General features: G+C 45.5%; 1 protein-coding gene across 2 annotated transcripts in view; it reads right to left on the reverse strand.

Moving 5' to 3' along the window:
- Positions 1 to 7,094: 7,094 nt before the first annotated feature.
- The window catches only part of Mfhas1 (multifunctional ROCO family signaling regulator 1), an 82,341-nt gene continuing 65,119 nt past the window's right edge, over positions 7,095 to 24,316 (reverse strand). The window contains exons 2-4 of one of the 2 annotated variants that reach the window (XR_009055680.1): positions 22,406 to 22,532; positions 15,041 to 15,150; positions 7,095 to 9,729 (exon numbers count right to left, since the gene is read on the reverse strand). Coding sequence is in view for 1 of the 2 variants with exons in the window: in XM_057752571.1 (XP_057608554.1) it covers positions 9,696 to 9,729; positions 22,406 to 22,532 (161 nt within the window). In the remaining variant the exon portion in view is untranslated. The remainder of the gene's footprint in view (positions 9,730 to 15,040; positions 15,151 to 22,405; positions 22,533 to 24,316) is intronic. The other variant, XM_057752571.1, reaches the window with a different exon arrangement.

Genomic DNA, 24,316 nt, shown 5'->3' on the forward strand with positions numbered 1-24,316 from the left:
ACATAGCAATAAAATGTTACTAATGACATATTGCTATACCCATAGATCAGTGCCGTGCTCGACTCTGATTGGAGAAGCTTTTGCATGCAGTAGATCGTAATTAACACAGAGACCCACAACTGACGGTGTACAGGGAGTGAGAAACTTGGAAGCACTCAGCACGCCCCTAAATGAGATGTCTTTATCACAGTCCTCCTCGCAAGGCTCATAGAATTATGCAGAAGAGGGGGTGGAAAGATCGTGAGTGCCTCAGGCCACTGGAGGACTCCAAGGAAACAGTGTCTTCCAGACCCAACAGGGTGGATACACATACAGACTCACAGGGGTTGTGGTGGCATGAACAAAACCTACATGATTCAAGCCGGAAAAATGTCCAGCACAGAGAAGAGGAAGTGGGTACAGAGTCCCACCCTCTAACCAAAAACATATTTATAATTGATGGCTGTTGGAAGTGGAGAAAGGTGATACTGGTCTATCAACCATATTCGAAGGAAGGCCTCGAGTTCAGGACTTAGTTAACAAAAAGCAGATATATAGATACAGAGTTTTTTGTTTCTGTTTTTATTTTAAGAGAGAGAAAGAGCATGGAGTGGGGTGGATAGGGAGTGGAGGGTTGATCTTGGAAAAGGTGGGGGAAGCGAAAGAATATGCTAAAAATAGATTGCATGAAAAAAAATGGAAGGTTAAAATGGTGGACAGGAATGCCACTGGGCATGCTCAGCTCATGCCATACAATTTTGGCTGAAGATAAAGGAAGGGACAGTTTGGCAGTCCATTAGTAGAGGAGTTGGCTCTCGGAGGTGCCGGCACTTGGAGCCCTAACTTAGAAGTACAAGAAAAACTACCTGGGGCTGGTGATGGCATCTGAGGTGGTGCCAGTTTTGGAAAGTGAGTCCTAATCTGTGGGGTCTGGTGATGGCCAGGTCGAAAGTGGTTGGAGTGAGCCGAATGGGCTGATAGCTGGTAGATAGTCCGCAGAAGTGATTGCAGCTTCTGCATGGGAAGAATGATCCTGGGCACTTGGAGGCCGTGGAAATCTCTGTTGATCTTTGTGTAATGAGAAATACAGTTTGTGGGGTCTTTGTTTATTTTGTTTGTTTTGTTGTTGTTGTTTTCCAACACAGCAGTTTGGAAGAAATTAAGGGTTATAATAATTTGCCTTCGTTTAATGACAAAGACACCATGACCAAAGCAACTGGGGAAGGAAAGGGTTTATGTGGCTTACACTTCCGCAGCACTGTTCATCATTGAGGGAAGTCAGGACAAGAACTCAGACGGGGAAGAAACCTGGAGACAGAAGCTGATGCAGAGGCCAGGGGAAGGCCATGGGAAGTGTTGCTTCCTGGCTTGCTCCTCATGGCTTGCTCAACCTGCTTTCTTACAGAACCCAGGGCTACCAGCCCAGAGATAGCACCACTCACAATGGACTGGACCCGGCCCCATCAACCACTAATAACAAAATGCCTTGCAGCCCGAGTTAATGGAGGTATCTTTTCAACGGAGGTTCCTTCCTTCCAGACAACTCTAGCTTCTGTCAAGTTGCCATAAACAAGTCAGCACATAGTTCTTTTAATGTCTGATAGATATTAGTGAAGCTACCTGTCCAGGTCTTTTCTTTGGAGAAAAATTAAAAATCAATAAATTAACCTATTAGTTACCAGTTCTTATCCCCAAACTGGGTCCTTTTTCCTTCTCTTAGAGTGATGGGAACAAAACAAACAACAGCAATGGAACATTGTAGAAGATTTTTATTCTTGGCCCAAAGTAGGAGAAAAGAGAGACAAAGTCACAAGTCAATTTCCCAACCTTCCAGAATCCAATGATAAATGGGGTGGGAGCATGTGGTTCGGGAGCTTGGAGCTAAGGGACAGGCATGGTAAAGGAGGTGACAGTATTCTCAAATGCTGTCAACACTGATCATTCTTATCAATATTTAGTACGCAGATCCTTCATTATCGTGGAGAAGAATTTCAGAGTTCCCCTTGTATATCAAATCCATGATTGCTTAAGCACACTCACTTGGACAGGCCTTAGGTAAAAAAGCTCAGTAGTTGCGTATAACCTGCCCGCCTCCTCCCACAGGCTTGAAATCACCTCTAGATTACTCATACCTGATGCTATGTACACACGGTATAAACAGCGGCTACACTGCATCATTTAGAGAGTAATGATGAGAAATGAGCTTACGCAAATTCACTATCCTCGATTTCTCTTACAGGCTTCACTGCTGAATCCACGGATGCAAACCATGGGGCTAGGAAGGAGACCTAACCTACATTTTCTGGAACAAATGTTTCTCCAGATGCCCCATGTCCTTGGGAAAATTTTCTGAAGATTCCAAGTAGCTGTTTTTGCTTTTTGTCTTTGAAAACAGGTTTTCCTCGTCACCCTAATGTGCTGGCAAGAATGTCCCCTGCCATCTGGGAAGTCTAGCTCAGCTGTCGGTGGGAGAGGCACAAGGCAATGCATTGTCAATTCCTAGGGTACCACACAGTCCGGGAACGCACACAGGCACAGAGGCCTGCATCCATGCGTGCACGAGGGCCTGCAAGCACGTAATTCCCTCCTGTGATTTCTCAACCACTGAGCATAAAATAAAGTCAAGCAATTTGTGCTGTTCCATCTCACGAAATCAATTAGTAAGTTTTTTTTTTTTTCTAATGAGTCTATTGTGTGAGTTCAGTTTCTCACTTCAGCAAAACTCTCAGAGACAAAGGACATACTTAGGGCATCTTCCTTAAGAAATGTTAGCTTCCACAAATCAAACAAACATCTCCCATTTTCAGAGTGGCGGTATCTTTGACTATACAAAAACAGGATGTCAAGATGCTTAACACACCTTAAAATTTTAATTTAGGAAAGGAATTTTACAATATACTTCTGGAATGTTCTTCTAGTGAATTTTTCTCTTGGAAATCTTTTTTCTGGGACAGGGTTTCTCTGTAGTTTTGGAGCCTGTCCTGGAACTAGCTCTTGTAGATCAGGCTGGCCTCGAACTCACAGAGATCCGCCTGCCTCTGCCTCCCGAGTGCTGGGATTAAAGGTGTGTACCACCACAGCCCGCCTCTGTTGGAAATTTTAAGCTACAAGAAATATCTCTAAAAGCTTTTGGAGTTCCTTAGACACAAGGAGACAAACTGCTTGGACTTTCTGTGAGCTGGGCTAACCCAGGACAAATGTGGTTCCCCACTCTGTTCTTGTATTATCCACACGAGCACACAGCAGTTACACAGCTTTGGAAATCGTTCCAAGTATTTTCCCAATTCTTGTGTATTACCTGCACTCATTCACATAACTTTTTCTTTCTGGTTTATACTACAGTGTTTCTGGGTACAGGCCAGTGGCAGAATACGTGCTTAGCATGGATGAGGACCTAGGTTCTACCCTTGGCACCAACATAGAGTATATCTTCGAATGCACTATTTTTAAACAAAACCATTTTATCATTAGCACAAATAGCTAATTAGCCATTATAAAGGAAACAAATCTTGCCAAAAATTCTAGTTAGGTACTGTGAGGGGTGCTGCACTAGGGGCCTATTTCCTACGCAGCGATAGCGAACTGTGTGTGCGAGGGAGTAAGACTAGCATTTACTGTAGTACTTTACATATAGCATCTCATTGCATAACCTCAATAACTATGTGGCATAGACAGTTCCTTTTGCTTTTTATACAAGGGAACTGGGGCACATCATAATAGATGGCAGAGGCAGGACTGAGCGGCATCTTGGAGACCAACTTCCTAGCTGTCCCATCTCTTTCACACACACATATGAGAGAGAGAAGTGACTACATCCCAACCCATTCAGATTAAAGTCTGCCACACTTTAGAAACACTGGTCTTGGGGATATGGGATGGTTCGTTTTGTCCACTTAATCAGATTCACAATCAACAGAGACACCCCTCTGGTTGGGTCTATGAGGCCATTTTGATGAGAAGTTAATTGAGGGAATGCACACCCCCTCCCACAGTGGTTACCTTCTTTTGGCAGCACTGATACCAAGAGGTTCCAACAAAGATCTGTGTCGCTGTGAAGGGACTGGTCCTGCAGCCCCAAAGCTGCAGGATCTCCACAACACAGGGCAACGGCAGGATAGCCAAGAGGAGGTCCAGTGAGGGCCCAGCATCGAGAGTGTAGCCGAAACCAGGAGCCTCGAACCAGAGCAATGACTCTTTGCAATGAACTCTTGCACGTAAAGAGAGATGAATAAAAGGGTTTACTGTGTGACTCGCGGTGACACAGCACAGCACACCACAGCTTTCATGACAAGCTGCTTTCCTTCTCTTTCTTTCCCCTTTTTTCTCTTAAGTTTTACTTGATGTTATTTTTTGGGGGGAGGATGCAAGGGCAGAGGGTGGGATCCAGAGGGATGGCGAAATGAACGTGATGGAGATGCATGATGTGAAAGACACAAAGAACAAACAAAATAAACAAAAGAACGCTGTGCCACTTTCTTGCCTGCTGTGGCTTCATCCTGGTGTGTTTATCCTTCCCTGACACCATAATCTGGGTTCTTCTGCGTTCTGAATGTGAACCAGAGGCCAGCAATTCTCCAGGAATCCAGCCTTCAGCGCCAGAGTGGGACTGAGAACACATCAAACTCTGCAGGCTAGCCAGCAGCCTGGTTCTCTGTCTCTCTAGTGTGCAGACAGACATTTGGACTACCTAGATCCTGCTGTATAAATTAATCTAATAAACCCCTTTTCTAACTCATATTCAATCTAGTAATATCATTCCCCTAGATATTGTTGGCTGGTACAGGTCATGCCCACACACCATTTTAGAACGCTTCCTCCCACACTCAAATGCACACTCTGGTCTAGAAAGTATACTATTATGCTTTGTATTAGTATCTAGAAGGTTCTCAGAATCCCGCAGCAAAGACTCATTTGCTTTAACACAACATGTCTTAAAGTGTCTGGATCTTGGATGGAGCCCATGGTGGAGCATGTGTTAGCAATGAGGAAATCAGATGTTCCAAGGACCAGTTTGGAAAAGAAGGGTTCTGAAGGGATGGAACAGCCTGAGCATGGCAATCACAGCTCTGATAGACATGGCCTTCACCCCCATTCCCTCTGCCTTGCCAGAAACCACTAGGTTACGTTCCTAAAGTTGTCAGCAAGGTATTTTCCCTTATTTGGCCACTTCCTCCTCCTGAGGCTGATGACCAAGGTCCAGTTATCAAAGTACTGAAGTCTACTCAAAATTAAACACCTCATCCTAACAGGGGGCTTCCTTTTCTCCCTTTATAAACAGTTGGCTGTGGACCACCTGTTTCCTCTCTTCCCAAGGGCAGTCCTTTGTCCCTGGGGGCAACCCCTCCCCCTGTTCCTTTTCCCTCCTTTCTCTTCCTCTGTCTCCTGTCTTTGTCCCTTATTCCTCGCCCTTTGTTCCTCTGGGTTAAATAAATGTTTGTGCCGAGAACTTGGTCTTGGGGTGTTCTCTGCCAGCTCCAGGCTTTTCGGGCTCAGTGTTTAGAATGATCTTCATTTCACTGAAAACGAATGTTTGTATATACAAACAAAAGCTATTTCCTTCCCGAAAGAGTTTACACGTGGTTAAATGAGGTTCTACCAGCAGGTGTAGTTTCTCATGCTAACCCAGATAATTTCATTTGCTTCCTAAAGGCCCTTTTTACCCCCACGTCCACCCCAGCCACACATGCACACACAGTCCCTTCCCACACAATAGATTCCCTCATCCCTACCACACCGAGTGGTAACACTGGGTGACATCAGCAGGAATGGGCACAGGGACCCTTGGCACTGGGATTCAGCAGACATTGTCTCCTTGCATGTGATAGGTAGTATGGATTTGGAGTCCTGTGAAGTTGCTGCCTACTTCAGAAAGCTCTCGCTGAAGTGAGGAGACAGTCCCTGGAGGGACCCATAACCGCGAGGACTAACACATTTCTCATTGTTACCACTGACACCTCCTTTGCTGTGTGACTTGCTGAGCAAGCTTAAAGAACTCAAAGTGTCTCAATAAAATCCAGGCGCAAGCGTTGACATATGTTCAAACTCTGCTCTCGTGAGCAGAAGCAGGCAGGCCGCGGTAGGGATGGCTGTCAGAACTTACCTGGGCTCAGCTGTAAGGGCGAGCCATTCTACCGGAAGCAGGCCTCTTGTTTCCACCTCGGGTGGTTTCAAATATTTCACTAGAGAGATAATATTTAAACCAGGGTACCCAATAGCCTCACCTTCCTTTTTGGTTTTTAGAAAATCTCAGAAACTTTTTTTCAGCATTCTGGTCCGAGCTGGTCCTGTGCCTACGTCTGTGCACGCAGCTTGGGACTTGTCTAGTTTTCATGCATTTTTCTATTACTTTTTTATCTACTTTAAAACAAGCAAGCAAACAAATGGGGGGGGGGTGCTGTTTCTGGACAGGCCCTAAGGGGCCTGTAATTCCAACCTTCCAACCTTCCAGGGTGATCCTAGACAGTATTTACAAGCTATGCTTCCTGTGACGAGCCTTAAAAAGGAAGATTGGGGGATGGGAACTTTTGAACCAATCTCACATCAATAAGCTCCAGTTTAGAAGCATAATGGTTCACGGTATAAAAGAATCTGACTTAGCGGACAGATGGTGCTGGGCTTGGGATGTGGTTGAGTAGCAGAGCACTTGCCTGGCGGGTGCAAGGTTCTGGAAGCAGGCTCCAGTCCCAAAAGACAGAACCAATGTTCCAGAGGCAGAGTTTTAAGGGACTCTTGGGCCAGAGGGAAGGCTCAGTGGGCAAAGGCACCGGGCACCAAGGCTGCCCACCTGAGTTTGATCTCTGTGACCTAGCTGGTAGACGGAGTAAGCCATCCCTCCGAGGGTTCCCTTTGACTTCCACATGTGTGCTGTGGCAAGCACATGCCCACACACATTCCCAAATCAATAAACAGAATGCAACAAATTTAAAATAGTGGCTCTTTCAGTTTTTTGCCTCTGGGAATCCAAGCCCCAAATAGACAAAAACAGCCAGCCCCGCTCCCCATCGCTCAAACTGGAGCTCACAATAGAAAGCTGTTATTCTCTTTAACCAATAAAATTGAAACAAACACCAACCCAACCCGGAAATAAACTCTGGAGCTGCCATGGCTTTAACATTTCATTGTATTTTTATTGATTTTTTTTTTTTTAATTTCTGCCCTGTCAGGACAATGAACAGGGAAACCACAACCACGATCCACAGACTTCAGCATGAAAAGACACACTCCATTGGAATCACATCAAGCCCTTCCTCTTTATTCATTCAAAAGAGTTCAGTGCACATGTCAAATATGAGCACTGTCTGGGTTTTTTTTGTTTTTTGTTTTTTTTTCCTTAGAAGGGGGAAAACATTTATTCTGGCAGCACTTTTACAATCCCGGGAAGTGGTTTTGCTACCAATATAGTTGTAGGAATAGAAACCATAACAGACTTGGAGAGCATTTGACAGGCAAGGGGCTCCTCAGGTAGAACCATGCCTCTTGTGCTTAGTGAAAGGCCTCTCAGCTGCTGGCCGCCGAGTCTTGCCAGGTGTTGAAACGAGGAAACAGAATTTCCTGGAATTCCTTTTAGTGGAGTGGTTTCTGTTTCTCCAACCTTCCCCCCACAACTGAGGATGGTTCTCAGGCTTTGCTGGAGCTTTTTCAGGCACATGACCCTCTGACCATGTCCACCCTGGCCACACACACGTGACAACCAAGGTTCCCTCATCTACACCGCTTCTCTAGGGTTCAGATGACAACACAAACATCATTTGTCAAAAAAAGTAGCAGATATTCAGAACATGGGCGTCTGCGTTTATGAAAACAACAACCAATTGCAGGGTGGGCTTCCCCAAGGAGCCTTAGTTTTATTTAACATGGCCCTCTGGGGAGTAAACCCAAAGTCATACGTGACATTATAAGACTGGTCAAAGTTTCTTGATTTGACGGTGTCAGAACTGACTGGTGCCAATTAAAAAAACAAAAACAAACGAATCTATCGCTCAAATTTCTGTGTTCCGTAAAGCAACAGAATGATAACCCTTCGGTTTACACTTCACACACACACACACACACACGCACGCACGCACACATGAGAACTGTGACAAAAATAATCAACCAAATTCTGATTCGTTCTTCGACTGTGTTCTAAAAGGAAAAGGAAATCTTAGACTTGTCAAAGTCAAGTATTCAAAACACAAAAAAAGAAGATTCCCATTCAATTCTGATTTCCAAGAAATTGCCTTTGCGGAACGGGCTGGGGAGGGGGGCGGGGGAAGTCAACGATTCTTCACAAACTGGTAATTTCTCACAGTGTAGCTGCCTGCTTGCACTTCCCTTAAAGATTCATGGTGACTGCATGTGCTATAGCATTCCAAGAGGCGATACTTTATAAACAAGGGAGAGAGTAGGACCAGCTGACTTGCTTTTCTTGCGGGGAAGTTGGTTTTACATGCTCCCTGTCAACACACGGAGGCTGCGGATGTAAACAGAAACCTTTCCGTTATTCAGAGAATGTGGTGTCACTGCTGTGGCATATGCTGCTTGGCCCCAAGTAGGAGGACACGAGAGAGTGATTTGTGGGGTTTGTTTTTAAGTGTTTACCTCCCGGAGACTTCAAAACAAGGGCTTTACTAGATTTTGGCAGTGGATGTCCTCCACGAGGCTCTGAATGAATAAACAGCCAATGAGAGACAGAGTTCTGTGAAAGCAAGCTCCTACCGGGAGGTCCGCGGGCAGAGGTGGACTCACACAAGGCTTGGCTAAATCATGCACACTGTTCCAGCGGGGGTGAGAGGGTGGGGAGGTGGGGGCGGGGAAGGGTGCAGAACAGAAACGTTGAGAGATTGAGAACTGACCTCAGATTATCTCAAGTTGCTCCAAGAGTCAGGTTTTCATGGATCCTCCACCCCATTTGGCCCCTAGGAATGCCTCCCTCTGCCTCGGCAGTGGGGATGTGTAGGGAGAGAAAATTAACCATCTTTAACACCACGCCCACTGACGAACAGGTATTGGCGCGTGATGAAAAGATGGGAGGGGACTCTGTCCCAGTGGGTTGGATGTGCCTGGGGATCACTAGAGAGCTCTAGGAAGCAACACTGCATCCATCCATGAACTAACCGTAAGAGGGTAGCTTTCCCGTTCTGGATAAAGGATGATTGATGAGAGAACAAAAAGTCTAACACTAAAAGAAGACATCAGCCCCATCTTGGCACAGTTCTCATGCAGAATATTGCACCCAGTGTTAACTAATGCTAGAGGCGTCCAAACTGTATAAATTTAAATGCATTTGCATATTATAAAAATAAAGATTAACATATACATATTTTACACTAGTGACGGAACAGCAATGAACGTCAGTCGGTCCCTCCTTCACATTGAACAGAACTGAAATCTGAGTGCTCGAAATACTGCCACCCGGACTGGAACTATGGCTTATGTGTACACGGAAAACAAAATCCCTGAGAAGCCATTCAACATTTTTTCTTCTTTTCTTCAAGTAGCGCTCTCCTTGGAGGATCACAGTTCTGAGGTTCAGGTTGTGAAACATTTGCTCCATGTTTGCCCCATCTTCCCAGCACCCTCTAGCCCCTCCAAGGGTCCTCTGCAAGCACCTGGTGCATGGTTTCACCCTGGGCCCCAAAGGCGCTTGGGAGCTTGGCGGGCTCACCAGGGGCAAGAGATGTCCCAGTCAGTTCCCATGCTCTGCTTGCTCCATGGAAATTCCACAGCCACGAATGTCACTGGTTTCTGTGCTTTTCACCAACGTTCTTCCTAGATGGGACGAGAAGACAAAGCGACAAGAGAGAGAACAGCGGTCTCGATTATAAGGAAAGAGAGAGACGACTTAAATGAGTCTGTACAAGTTCCCAGCTCTGCTTCTAGAATTCTCTGTGATCACGGAGATGTCCTGATGACCCACCAAGCAAGCAATCCCTGTAGCAGTTAGATTAGTCGAATGTTGTCTGTGATACAGTGTGTTTTTTTTTTTGTCAGCCATAAAGGGGGATGGGCGTTAATGGCTATGAGCACTTACCTGAGTGGAACGTTAGAGATGAACCAGCTTCATAATGAACAAGCACAGCCTCTAAACACAGACTTGCTTCCTCAGTAAACACACACGGAAGCACAAACAATCCCTCCAGGCTCAGAAATGCATGCCTCTACCTGAGCATAGCTGTCTACCACCATTAAGCATGCTTTTATTTAGAGTGTTACAAGCGAGGGTGTCAGCTGAAATCCATTTGAGCATGGGGTGAAAGTTCTGCTACATTCTCAGGCAACTGAACAGTGGATTTGATTAAAACAACAGAGAGGGGATGGTCAGAAAACTACAGCTTTTATTCTTGCCTTCTACAGTGCTGTGCCATGGATTTTCTAAGTGTTCCAATGACACTTAACGGCATACAAAGACAATGGTCTGCTCCGGGCCTCCATCTCTCTCAATGCTGCTTTATTTCAGAGGCTAGTAATTTGCTATCTGGCTAATGTGCCCTTCCAGCCCAAACAAGAATAAGCTTAATCAATCTTCAAATCAATAGCACCAAAACCAGAAGCCTCTGCTTATTACTCACCTACCAGGAATGTACTTTTCCTTGTAGTATAGCGCGGCTCAGTTTCTCAATATTTTACCAATCCCACCAGGTCCTGGGTGAGATGCCCAAGGGTGATGGTATAGCGAAGCTTTGTTATAGGACAAGCAAGATTCGAAAGTGTGCTTGATGGATACAAGAGAGGTTGGCTCTCTGGGGCCCTGAAGAGTTTCACGTTTCTTTGGCTCTCAGTCATAAGAAAATGTACAAAAACCTAGTAATGTAATAAACTCCTGGCAGGGAAGGTTCTGAAACTGTCTCAAATTCCAGTAAGAATAGGGTACATCTAACTGGAGATAGAGGACGGCCATATAAAAATCCAGGTCTCACTCGGGCAGTTAAGGGAGCGGTGTGGCCGCCAGCTCTCGGTTCACGGGGCAGTAACTATTTTTCCTCAGTGAACACAATGAACTTCCAGAAATGCAGACAGTTGTGTCTGCTCTCTGCTCCCCCGAGCCACGTGGAAGTCTGAGAAACACAAGATCACCTAACCGAGGCTGCTCCAGGGAACATTCCACTGTTAGCAGGCACATTTCCCACATTCTGATGGTTAACTGTGTTAACATCAACTTGGCAGAATCTAGAATCACCAGAGAGAAGGGCCTGGAGGTGATTATCTTGCTTACAGTGACTGGAGGGGGGGGGGGGGACCCGCCCACTGTGGGTGGGACCATTCCCTGGCTGGGATTCTGGTCAAGGTAAGTAGAGAACTGAGTAGCTCTTGCTGCCTTTTTTCCTTCCTTCCTTCCTTCCTTCCTTCCTTCCTTCCTTCCTTCCTTCCTTCCTTCCTTCCTTCCTCCCTCCCTCCCTCCCTCCCTCCCCTTCTTTATTTTCTTTCTTTCTTTCTTTTTTTTTTTTTTTTTTTGAGACAGGGTTTATCTGTGTAGCTCTGGTTGTACTGGAACTCACCCTAATAGACCTGGCTGGCCTCAAACTCAGATCCTCCTGCTTCTGCCTCCCAAGTGGTGGGATGATGGGATTAAAAGCATGAACCACCCCTGCCTGGCCAAGCTTTCTGTTTTTTTGACTGGATGCTGTTGACTGTCTGCTTTGAGATCCTGCTGCATTCACTTCCCCTTCATGATGAACTGTCTCTTGAACCATGAGTCACAATAAACCATTTCTCCCTTAAGATGCTTTGGTAAGGGTATTGTATCATGGCAATGGGAAAAGAACCCAGGACATAGCAATCACACTTTTCATCCATCAAATTCCCAACCTTCTCTACATTACTACTTTCTCATCTCAATGAGCCACCTCAGCCCTTCAAGGTCCACCCCACATGCCACTTTCTGAACCTTTACCTATTTTTTTTTTCTGCTATGGTTCCTGCTGTTTAGAAACTTCCATCAGATAGATTTCTCTTTCAATCTGGCACTGGCAGGCCTCTGTCTGGCTACTTCTTTGATTCCAACTCTGTGATTCTGAGGGGCAGCTTGTTTCCCCTACACTTGCCACAATGCCCACTGGAGTGCAAACACTCAACAGAGCTACACAAATAAAGAATAAGATGGGAGAACGGCTACGGGAAAAAAAGTAGTTAAGATACTGTGAGCTCCTTCCTATGATAGTATAGTATTAAATAGCATAAAAACATCAAGGAGGAGTGCAGGACAAAATATTTGATTAAGAGTTAGAAATGTTGAGAATGGCTTCCCTGGAAAGAACACACACACCCTTGGCTTCACGGGCAATAGACTCTCATTGGTAAGGGAGCCAGGTGACAGCTAGCTGAGGACTGAGAGCTAGCCAGGGTCCACCATGGTCAACTGCTCCTCAAGTAAGGGGCTACCTCTTAAGTTAGCAAAGAGATTGACAGTGAAGAGCCTTCTGAGCCATGCCTGGCACTTTGAACCTGAGCCTAAAATCACCAGGAGTTACTTCAGACTTTTAGAAAGGGAGATATGTGGTAGGCACTGACATTAAAAGATAAACATTGGAGAGGGGCCTGAAAAGAGATGTCTCAGCGGATAAGAGCCCCAGCTGCTCTTCCAGACAGAACACCCTGGTTCAATTAACTGTCACCTACATCGCGGCTCACAGCTGTTTGTAACTCCAGTTCTATGGAATCCAAGACCTTCTGGCCCTCAAGGGAACCAGACACACATGTGGTATATAGACATACATGTAGGCAAAACACACATATGCATAAAAGAAAAGAAATAAATCTTTTTAAAAAGTACCAGTTTGAAGGACATGAAGACTTGATAGGTCGAGTCTCATTGACAGGAATCTTGCGGATATGGAGTCAGAGGAAATCACAGAGCTAACAAAAAGGCTCATGCATGTCAAGACACACTGATAAGATGGGAGGTCACAGGTGACAGATTATATAGGTCCTAGCATGAACAGACAGGTACAAAACTCTACCATCACCAGGGACAGAAATGAAGAGATGGAACATTCTAGGAGAAGAAGGGAGTGGATTTGGTTCCCCATGAAGCCCACAGGTCACTCAAGGGGCTGCCAGAGAGGATGCTGGTCCATGAGGTGAGGAGTTGAGAAGGCTCTGTTGGGGCTTAGAACTAGACTCCTCCTAGGTTGGAGCACCTGTCCCAACTCTGGATGCAAAAAGAAATGATGGTTCGAAATCTTTGGTTTTCTAGGTTGAAAGTGAAGCGATAGTATGAATTATTGTGTCTTTTATTGTCTGTGTTTCGAGATATGTGTACAGGGCCTTGATCTTGGTGGAACTGGTTCCCCCATGGAGGAATCTATTTCCTAGAGACCATAATGAACTTGCCCGCCAGCTGTCTTCCACACCTAAACTAGCCAGGTCACAACTCAGAGCCCACCCACTTCTGTTATTGGCTTTCCCAGTCTGGCTCACTGTCCTGCCCTCATCAGTCCAGGGCCTGACAACAGACAACTAGCAACAGCCTCTGTATCCACACCAGCCAAACCTATACTTACATGCCCACCTTGCCTGGGAAATCAAGGCCGTTGCCTATAGTTCCTCCTATGTCTGTCCCACGAGCAAGCCCATGCTTCCTTGCGTGGCTTGCCCCCTTCTCTGCTGGCCCGTTGGCCTTATTATCCTTCAGAATGCGAACACACTGCATCTTAAAATAGATACAGAAATGAGAGCATCCGGCACTGCGAAAACAGCACTGAAGCCTTGGGTGGCCTGGAGGCGCGTGGAATGCCCACGCACTCAGTAACCAGGACTGGGGGGATGCACTGTTGGGTGGGACACAGCAGTCTCTGTTTTATATGCCTTACAGGATCATTAAGTGGACCAGTGTTATAGGTGTTAGTGACTACAATATGAAAGAGCACAATACACCAACACCTCCATTTTATGAGAACAGGGGTAGGCACCAGAGACACCCTATAAACAAATCTTCATTTGTTCTCCCTTGGCAAAGGGGAAGGGAAGCCAATATTCTCACTTACCTCACCAACATATACATTAACCTTTTACAGGCAGACCTTTTAATTAATAAGTGTCTAGATAAGCCAGAGGATAAATTTTTACCATAATACCCACATTATAGAAACATTTTGTTTATTGTTTTTACTGTCTAAGTCATCCAGTGTATAGTACATATATTCCTAGTAGAAACAACAGGAGGTGTGTTTATTGAACATATATTTGCTATCTGTAATTATATCAAATGCTGCGTTTGAAATTGCCTGTTTCACGAGACACCCTCATGAAATAAGTACCTATGAAATCTACATTTTACAGATGTCTAACATTGCAGTACTTAACAAACAGCAAAGACTCAGTAGCCAGGCTGGGTGGTCCATGTGGGTAATCCAAGCACTCAGGAGGCATAGGCAGGAGAAGGCAAATTACAGACTAATATACAGCAAGACTGCCTAAAGTTAACAGAAAGGAAGGGAGGGAGGGAGGAAGGAAAGAAGGAAGGAAAGGGAGAGAGGGAGAGGGAGAGGGAGAGGGAGAGGGAGAGGGAGAGAGAGAGAGAGAGAGAGAGAGAGAGAGAGAGAGAGAGAGAGAGAGAAAGAGAGAGAGAGAGAGAAGAGAGAGAAATGAGGGAGGGAGGGAAAAAGAGGGAAGGAGAAAGGGAAGAGGAGGGAGGGACAGAGGGAGGAAGGGAGATTCAAGATAGTGCAATGGAACCCCAATGCTCAAACAAACTTGAGAAAATAAACCTTGTTTTTACAAAGTTACATAAGGTGTTAGGTGTTAACCAACTTGCTATCTTCCTGGTGTTATTATAGACTGTGCAATAAGGGAATTACATACACACACACACACACACACACACACACACACACACACACACACACTTTTTCCCCCAACATAGAGCTAAGATTCCTGACTCATCATACTATTGTAAGTCAAGCGAAGAATGAAGCATTTTGCTACTTCTCTGTCCCAAGCATGAGTGAGGCTACACACGAGTATCTTAGACTCTCTGCCCTATGGATGCTCTTCATTCCCAACCACCCCATTTCCTCCCTATGGGCTCCAGGTTCTTAGGGCCGTACCCATTCCAGAGACTCTGTGATTCCCAGAGACTTACCCTTAAAACTTGGTGCTCCTAAAGCCACAGACTGGGTACAGTAAAACTGGTGGCAGAGGGAAAGAAGCACTATCCTTTCCACTTAATTGTCCAAGAAAGTGTGGAGATACCTAAGCAGAGAGGGAGAATTCCAGGATCAATGTGGCTGACGGGAGACTACAGAATTCAAGAAATACAGTTCCTCCCAGCCAGGAAAGGCAGCCAGGCCATGGGCTTGTCCCTCCTTGCCAAGGACAAAATAAATAAATCAAATCATCAGAGAGCCTCCAGACAGGCAACCTCCACACGTAACTGTAAATACCAGAACCCCCCACCCCCCACTTCTGTTTAAAATTTTGTGGTCAATGAATATGGTCCATTGTGATAAAGCCAAATTCAGATCATTCCATTTCTCCTTAAAATGTTTTCAGATCCATATTAACTAAACGAGGGAGACTTTAAAATTCTTGCCTAATTATTTGGTGAGCTACAGGCCACAGTCTTCACCCAATTGTATATATAAAAGGGTATTTCAGTGGGTCTTAAATATCCTTATGTCATAACAATGTCACTGCAGAATTTCCTGTAATGAAGCAATCACTGCTTTTCAGAATACTTAGAATAGCAAGAAACTGGTATCTACTGGACTCTCGCTGAGATGTGGACTCTACTGTACACTGGCAATCAGCAAGGTTTGTCAGAACAACTGAAGTTTGCAATGCATATCTCAGCTCTGCCCTCTATTGTTAATCCACTCTGGAAAGTGTAAATGCTTAGCTAAACACTTTTAAGCCACAAAGAACATTTTTGTTAATTCCAGTAACACACCATCTGCCTAAGTCAGAAAGAACTAACTTTCTTTTTTTAAATAAAGATTTATTTATTATGCATACAGTTTTGCCGGTATGTATGCCTACATGCCAGAAGAGGGCACCAGATCTCATTATCGATGGTTGTGAGCCACCATGTGGTTGCTGGAAATTGAACTCAGGACCTCTACAAGAGCAGCCAGTGCTCTTTACCTCTGAGCCATCTCTCCAGTCCCTTAGAACTAACTTCTTTATTTTCTATGAACTTCCACCTCTTCCCAGGTGATGGAGCACACAGACATGATACCACCACACACAAGAGAAAGGTCAACTATTAAGAAATAAAAAACAGACATTCATACATCCTGCATGTTCCAGGATCAGCCCACTAAAGGAACCACACAAAAGAACATGTGTGGTATGCCAGTATACTGGGAGGTAAATGGTTTGGGTTTTGTTGGGTTTTTTTTGGCTAGCCTGTTGAATTCTTTCTGGTTTTCACAGGAAAATTGGGGTTTGTTTATAACAGAGTACACACAGTTAGTTTGGTTAGTGGAGGAGGACACTGGTCAGAATTTCCTCGGAAAGAAAAAGAGAACCATATTCAGGTGCAGGACACCTGAAAACGCAGAGTGGCTGGCTAGCTACCGTTTGCCCAGAAGCTCACACACCCGCAGACTAGAACATTAAGGGTTTCAACCAGAAAAGAGACTGCACAGAGCTAGGGATTCACAAACAAAAGTGCAACAGATTCTGGAATGCTGATCAGCTTGTGCAGGTGGCTGCAGAAGTTGGGAGATGACGGAGCATAGGACTCTTTCTTGTCCAGAAGGTGACAAAGGAGGGCAGAGCTGAGATATGCATTTCAAAACTCTCTCTCTCTGGAACACCTTGTTTTGCTCTGGTTCCCCCCAATCTCTGGCTCTTACAATCATTGGGACCCCTTCCTACAAGGGTCTCTAAGCATGGTGGGCAGGAGTGTAACATTGAAGTCCCATTTGTATCAGAGCACTCAGCAGACATTTATTCTCTGCATCTTGACCAGATGTGAGTTTCGGCACTAGCTGCCATCTACCACACCAAGATACTTCTCCGATGAGGTCTGAGAGCCATACCAACCTCCAGGTATAGAAGTAAGACTTTAGAGTGCAGCATGCTACTAGGTCCCTTGACAAAACAGTAGTAGTAGGCTTACCCTTAGGTTCTTGGCTAGATTTATAGCAGCAGGCATGTGTTTCCTCCTGTGGAGTGGGCTTTAAATCTAATCAGATAAGAGTTGGTTACCCACAAACAGTCATGCCTCTATGGCATCCATGAATCTACTCTGCCGTGCTGGTCACTCACTATAGCTCACAGAGTTTATTGGTAGGTAAGATAGTTGATGAAAACCAACCAGCAGGAAGAGGCTTCCTGAATAGTACCAACTTGATTTTTCCACATCCTGTGATCAAAGGACATGGTATTTTCAGCAGTAGGGTCATAACGTCGAGTTCAGGTGAGTAACCAAGAGAAAATGGCAATAACCCGCATTGTTCTGGGGTATCACCAAGGCGCTTCAGCCAACAACTCCATGGAGGTATCCTTCATCTGCCGCTGGGCTTTTTCTTTGGCATCCTATGGCTTCTGGAAAGAAAGTTATCCCCTGTGTAGGGTAATTCCCAATAAGTTCTCAATCCTCCACCCTTAACTGAGGAGGTACTGACAGCTCATGGCTTCTGGGGAGAGTCAGTTTTCTATAAGGCTGTAATCCTAGCAGATGGCCTCCAAACCTATGATTACATGGGCAGCACGGAGTGGACTTAGTGGATTATTTCAAACAAACAATAAACACGAGGACATGAAGTTGGGAGGAACTGGTGAATGGATCTGAGCATAAAGTAACTAGGGGAAGGAGTGGTGGATCATTAAAATATATGTCCATATGAAATCATCCAAAGTAAATATTTTTCAAAGTATAAAGCAATCGACCTTCTATTTTCTCTCTACTGTTCCCACCGCAAGTCCACTCAGCCTCCTCCTGCCACGCCATCTTGAGACTGCATCCTCAGATGAAACTAATGGCAGATTGAAAACACTGGTGCGTGGAGCCAGTGTATCCGTACTGGTCATACACTTTCCGTCACCATTAGTCTCTACGTTATCTGATGGAACAATCACAGTACGTCTAGTGTGTCAAAGTAATCTAGAGGCGATATAAAGTATACAGGAGGGTATGCAGAAAGTACATACAAGTTTTATGACATTTTATTTAATTGATAAGATAATTTGTTTTCAAAGACAGGGTCTTACCATGTAGCTCAGGCTGGTCTAGAACTCAACATCCTCCCGAGTGTCAGCACTATAGGCAAGCACCACAGGCCCAGCTTGTGCCATTTTATACAAAGACTTGAGAACCTTCTGATTCTGGTTTCTAAGAGAGGTGGGGCTTTGTTACAATCCCCAAGTGGTCACCAATTCCTCACACCCATGGGATAGCATGCTTGGGTGTTGAACTGTCAAGAGGCTACAACTAGGAAGTTCTGAAGGAAGCTCCTCACCTCTGTCCAAGCCACTTAACCTCTCCTTCCTCACCCAGGAAACAAGGGGCTGGGAGAGATACATGGTGCAAGTCAATGACTACATTTTGTTTGAGCTGAGTCGTGCCAGTAACAAAGGAATTATGAGAACTTATTTCAGATTTAAAAATTTGCTTAACACCAACACATCAGCCACCAACACCATTCTGGAAAATGATACTAAAGACACTGGCTGCACAAACGAGGTGCCACATTAGATCAGACACAAGTTATGGCAGTTAGCACTAGATTCTTCTTAGGGTGACCAGGATGCTTTAAAATAAGACAGTGGCGAGGAGGGGAGCAGTCATACCACTTAAAACACAGTGAGAATCATCAAGCACTGTGTAAATTAGACATCATCAGGCCTTTCGAACTGTCTGACACACTCCATGTCGAGGACGGTTATTGTTTGTTTGTTTGGGTCTTTGAGCACTTCTGCTATCAGATTCCTGGTCATCCCATAATGTGACCACAATCATGACTCCTTGACTGTAAAGGGATCCTTCACCAACATACTTCCAAAGCGTGGAAATAATTCACATTTGAGCAGATTAGCAAAGTGCACAAGATGTCTCCAAGTACCAATTTCTCCCCCAGAGCAAGAAGGGCACGGGGAGCAATAGCATCTCCTCCATTTCTGAAACCTCTTCTCAATGGAATGCTGGGAGAAGCTTCAATCACCCACTACCAAGACAAGTCATAGTGGTAAGCCGAGTGGAGAATGAGCCCTCAAACAAAGACTCACTATGAGCCCTCAACCCCCAAACCTATTATTTACTCCTTACTTTCCACCTCTCTTTCATAGGAGAAAAAAAATGCCTGGAAATTTTTGTTGTTTTTTAAATTGTGTGTGTGTGTGTGTGTGTGTGTGTGTGTGTGTGTGTCTGAGTGTGGGTACGTGGGTGCGGGTGCAGAGGCTAGAGGAGACCCGGGGGCTGGAGTTACACGCTGGCATGAGCCATCCCATGTGGGTGCTGGGAATCGATCTTGGCTCCTCTCCAAGAGCAGTTAACACTCTTAACGCAACGGCACTGCAGTCCTCTCTACACACACACACACCCGGCTTTTGTAGTTGTTTTTAAAAGTTTACACCTGGAAAGTTTCCTAAGAAACAGAAAAGATGGGATTCATATGGCAGCACTAAACAGCCACCATTGATTCTTTTCTGCTTAGAAACTCTACTCCTCACTGTTGCACATATGGCTGAAGGCAGTCCATTCAATGCCAAGTCTCTGATACCTTAGGAGAGAAGAAACTGGGCAAATAAAGGCTTGGAGAGACTTCTTTCAAAGCATTAAAAGACCGAAGTCAAGGACAGAGGGCAGGGGTTTATTCTGGTATCCGGGACTGTTCTGGTTAGCACCTGTTGTCCCAACATATTAAGGAACATACTTTCCGGAACTCTTTATCCTTTATTGACAGGAAGAGAATATCACCCCAGCCAAGAGTGGCTGACAACACTGTTGTGTATACCAGGTTCTTCTTTGGGGTTGGCTTTGCAAAGGTTCAATGGAGAAAGCAAAGGTCTCTTGGCTGAGAGGTCATCCTTAGAGGGGCAGAGAAACCAAGGAGACAAAGTCCAACAAACATACTTTAGAACCGATCCAGTGACTCCAGTGTCTATTGAGAGAGGCACATCTGACTACTGTCTCTGGACATTCTGATGCATATGCCTGCTGAGGACAGTCCAGTCTTGCCCATCTGCCTATATTTTATGGGCTGCTATAGAGGAAGAGATCACTTGTTGTGTGAGCTACTTAAGTTAACTGCCTGGAGCTGCAAGGGCAGGGCTCAGTCTTGGGTTGATGGTCGTGCTGGGACACCAAGCCTCAGGCTTAGGTTAAAACCACACGACTTGGTGGCCGCCCCTCTGACTGCTATCTGTGGTTTTGGACACACTGTCAGTTACCATGCTTCCGACACTCCAGTGGGCGTGGCCTAGCCTGCATATTTGCTCTTGTTTAGTGCTCATGGCTGGGGTGTGTGGATGCTTCAAACTTCATTCCACAGGCACAGACTCTTATCCAGAGAGTCATGAGAATGACTTATCCTAGTCTCCGTACTAAAAAAAAAAAAAAATCAGTCTTGCCAAAGATACAAAACTTTCATAGTTAAGGAATAGCCCTTCACCTGGAACTGAGACTTTTACCACCAAGCCAGCGAATATTTTCTACGTCAACAGGTTTTCAGACCCCAGGAGTGTTTCTCTCCAGCAACTGGACAGGTCTAAGCCAATAGCCGTTCCGGTGATGCCCAAATCTAAAAGCTGGTTGTTCATTTAGATTCAATAAACTGTCAAGAAGAGGCCGATAGCATGGTGTTTTCCCGGGTTGGTAAACAGGGTCTTTTTGTGGTAGACTACGAAGCTGCCCATGGGCCTGGCCTGATAACTCCAGCTCTGTGCCACTAGGGAGTTCAACTCCTGTATCTATCTTGTCTATTAAATAGCAAGGATCCACGTGAAAACAAGAGATTAGTGTCTCTAGTGGCTCAGGCAGGTTTACATCAATACGAAATATATTGTGTCCTGAATCCTGCTGCTTCAATCATACTTCTTTATCCCTGCCCTAGTGTAGCTGAAAGGCAAGGAGCAGAAAGCACAGACCCAAAGAAACTGCAAGGCTGGCGAATGCCTGGGTTGTGATATGTTCAGGGCAGGGGAGATGCAAGTTAATAGGGCTCCTTGTGTGATTCCACTGTGGTCCCTGAGAAGTACCTCAAAACCCTATCAGGGATGGATGATGCTGGGTGCATTCTCGTTAAAAGAGCACCCTGAAACTAGTATTGGAGAGGAATTTCCCTTAGGTGCTTGGGGTAGTTTCCAGCACAGCTCTATTGGAAAGGCTTTGCCTAGTGGGCTGTCCAGTTTGGAGGAAATGGGGGCTTTGCCTTCTACTGCTGATGTATTACAACATCACAGAGACCTGGCTGTACAGGAAGCACACGATAGAAGGAAAGCTGCCCTGCCTGGGTGACACTCCTAACCACAGAGCTCTGGCATATGACCAGATAGCAGGTTCCTGGTGGGGAAAGCCTGGTTTTGTCCTTCTACCTACATTGACTGGATGATAGAGAGGTCACGGTTCTCAAGAGCAAACCTTCGAATGCCTTATAAAACCTTGTCCATTGTGTGCATGTGTAGGGAGGGTAGGCATACTCTATGACCAGCAAACCAGGATGCTGCCCAACTGTGGCCACTGGGCCAATCAGTGACTGGCACTGTCACTAAGACAGCGAGCTTCAATCCAGGAAGGTCTGTGGTTGCTGATTTACCAACTTCGAGTCGTTCCACCTAGGTTTAAAAGCAGCCCCTTTGGTTTCTAGTATGACAGAAACATACAAGTAAAAGCCTCGAGCCAACAGGATGTGTCTTCTGTAGACTGCAGCATATATTCTGTGTGAATATTTATCTGTACACGTGCATTCCCTGTCAGTCCATTTGGGGGAAAGGTTTTGGCCAGTCCACAATCTTTGCTTTTCTGGGACTGATTAAAGAATGAGAGACCCCTGCAAAAATCAGATCATTATAGATTTTCTGCAGGCTTTTCTGATTTAATGGCCCCTTGCTGTTCTTTGAAGTGAAAGCCATTTAATTCTGCAATGACAGTTAAGAGCACTCACTTGGGACAAGAATGAGGCTCACGTGGACCCTAACAGCTTCTCAACAAAGCTCTGCATTAATGCTATTGGGGGGGGGCATATATTTTTTGGTTGTACATACCAGAAAACAGATTACAAGCCAATGAACTATATGTACATTTTAATACAATGAGTAAACTCTGTGGTTTATGAATTATACATCTGAGAAGCTTTTTTAAAAAAACGCTGACCTCATCAGCAAAGTAAAATATCACACAAAAGCAGGAAAAATAAGTTTCTATTTTGCCACTTGAGATGCGCCTGCCCTCTGGATTTTTCAAGGTTTATGCACATATGGTTGAATTTGGCTTTGGTCTATCACAGCTACAGAGCCAGAATCTGCAACAAGGAGCAGGGGCTGGTGGGACTCGGGGACTCACTTGGAACAGGGGCTGATCACAGTCGGTGTAGGTGGGTAAACCAAGGCCACATTCACTCGCTCACTGCCATTCTTGGGACAGATGATCTCTGCCACCCCTTCTGGCCTGGGCTGGCTCAGCAATTCCCCTGCAAAGAAGAGAGAGAGAAAAAATAATCATCAGGAAACAGGTCCAAAAGAGTGGGACTTGTTTACACAGAGAAACACAGCCCTTTCAAGGTGAGGAAGGGAGGCAGAAAGCCAGTAGTGAGGAAGTAAATGGCCTATAGACAGGGAGACAGAGAACCAGCATGTAGCCAGCATGGCTGGACTGCAGGGTTCCAGTGCCAGCTGCCCGGATGCTCAGCACATCACCATGGAGAGAGCGCTTATGTGATGAAGGCAGTCACGAGAAGGTGTGACCTCCAGACAAAGGAAGCACCTGCCATGATCACCTTTCTCTTCCGACTGACTCTTGAGATCTTCATGCCAGCCAGGCAGGGCTGCCGGTGAAGGGCTCGTAACTGAGATTTGGGCATATGGGGTTTCGGCAGCGCTAGCAGGCTTGCAGCAAAGTTCTGTGTAAATGATCTGGGCAGGCGGCAGGCTCAAGGTGTTAACACGGGAAACAGTAGAACCATAGTCCAACCTCCCTGACAAGAGGGTTTCCTGAGTGCTGAGTCGAAAGCACATGGTATTATCACATGACTAACAGGGCCTGCCTAGTAGAAACATGTGATTAACTTAATGGATTAACTCAATACCTAAGAGAAATCAGACACTGGGCACACCTGTATGTCATCTTCCTGCCATGAAATCATTAGCTTTTCAGGAGGAGAGCAACTTCCCCTTTTTAGCGTTCCCCTGGCAGATCTCGAATCCTGGCACCTTGTCCTTCCTCCTCCTATCCTCAGGTCCAGTCCTCCAGGCTTCTCTGCTTGGAATACTCAGTCAACAGTGTCTAGCTCCTGATAGTCCTTATTTTTTGCCTGATGGCCCTGCTTAAGCCTAGAAGCAAGTAACTAAAACCAAGGACACAAGAGGCATGCCAAATTGGGGAAAGATCCTACTGAGATTCATCAGTTTTGATGACCATTTGGAGTCTAGAGACTCCAAAGTATATGCTGATATACAATGACAGAAGGCACTTTTGCTTTAAATCCTGCAGTTAAATTGGCAAGGTGGCTCAGTGCGTTATGTACTTGCAGCAAAAGTCTGATGACCTGAATTCAATCTTCAGAACCCACATGGGAAGTGGAAGGAAAGAACTAATTCCACAAAGTTGTCCTCGCCTTCATATACCCACCATGGCATGCGCAGCTACACACACACACACACACACACGTCAGCTGAGCTCACAATGATGGAGCACATCCCGTATGGAATCAGAACCCTGAAGTGTATGAACATCACGTAAGTCTTTACCACATCCCACTGAGGGCTCACCTGCATTTTTCAAATCAAGAAGCTGCCACCTCATTTAGGGTTTCTATTGTTGTGATAAAACCCATGACCACAAACAAGTCCGGAGAAAGGGGCTAAGTACAGCTTACAAGTTTCAGGTAACAGTCCATTGCTACTGGGAAGTCAGGGTAGGAACTTAAGCGGGGAAGAAACCTGGAGGCAGGAGCTGAAGCAGAGACCATGGAGAAATGCTGCTTATTGGCTTGTTCAACGCAGGGCCTCCAGGCCAGAGGTAGCCCCGCCCACAGTGAGCTGGGCCCTCCACATTTATATCAATCAAGAAAAGGTACCACAGGTTTAACCAGAGGCCAATTTGGTAGGGCCATTTTCCCCAGTTGAGGTTCTTGTGAGACCAAAGCAGGAAAAATGTACCTTGCAGGCTAAGGGTTCTGTTGGCACTTGAGACAGTTAAGAATATGTTTCTGTTTATCCTGTGTTTGTTTGAACTATCCGTATTGGATGCGCTGGA

The sequence above is a fragment of the Chionomys nivalis genome, chromosome 20 (genome assembly GCF_950005125.1).
Source record: "Chionomys nivalis chromosome 20, mChiNiv1.1, whole genome shotgun sequence".
Taxonomy (NCBI): Eukaryota; Metazoa; Chordata; class Mammalia; order Rodentia; family Cricetidae; genus Chionomys; species Chionomys nivalis.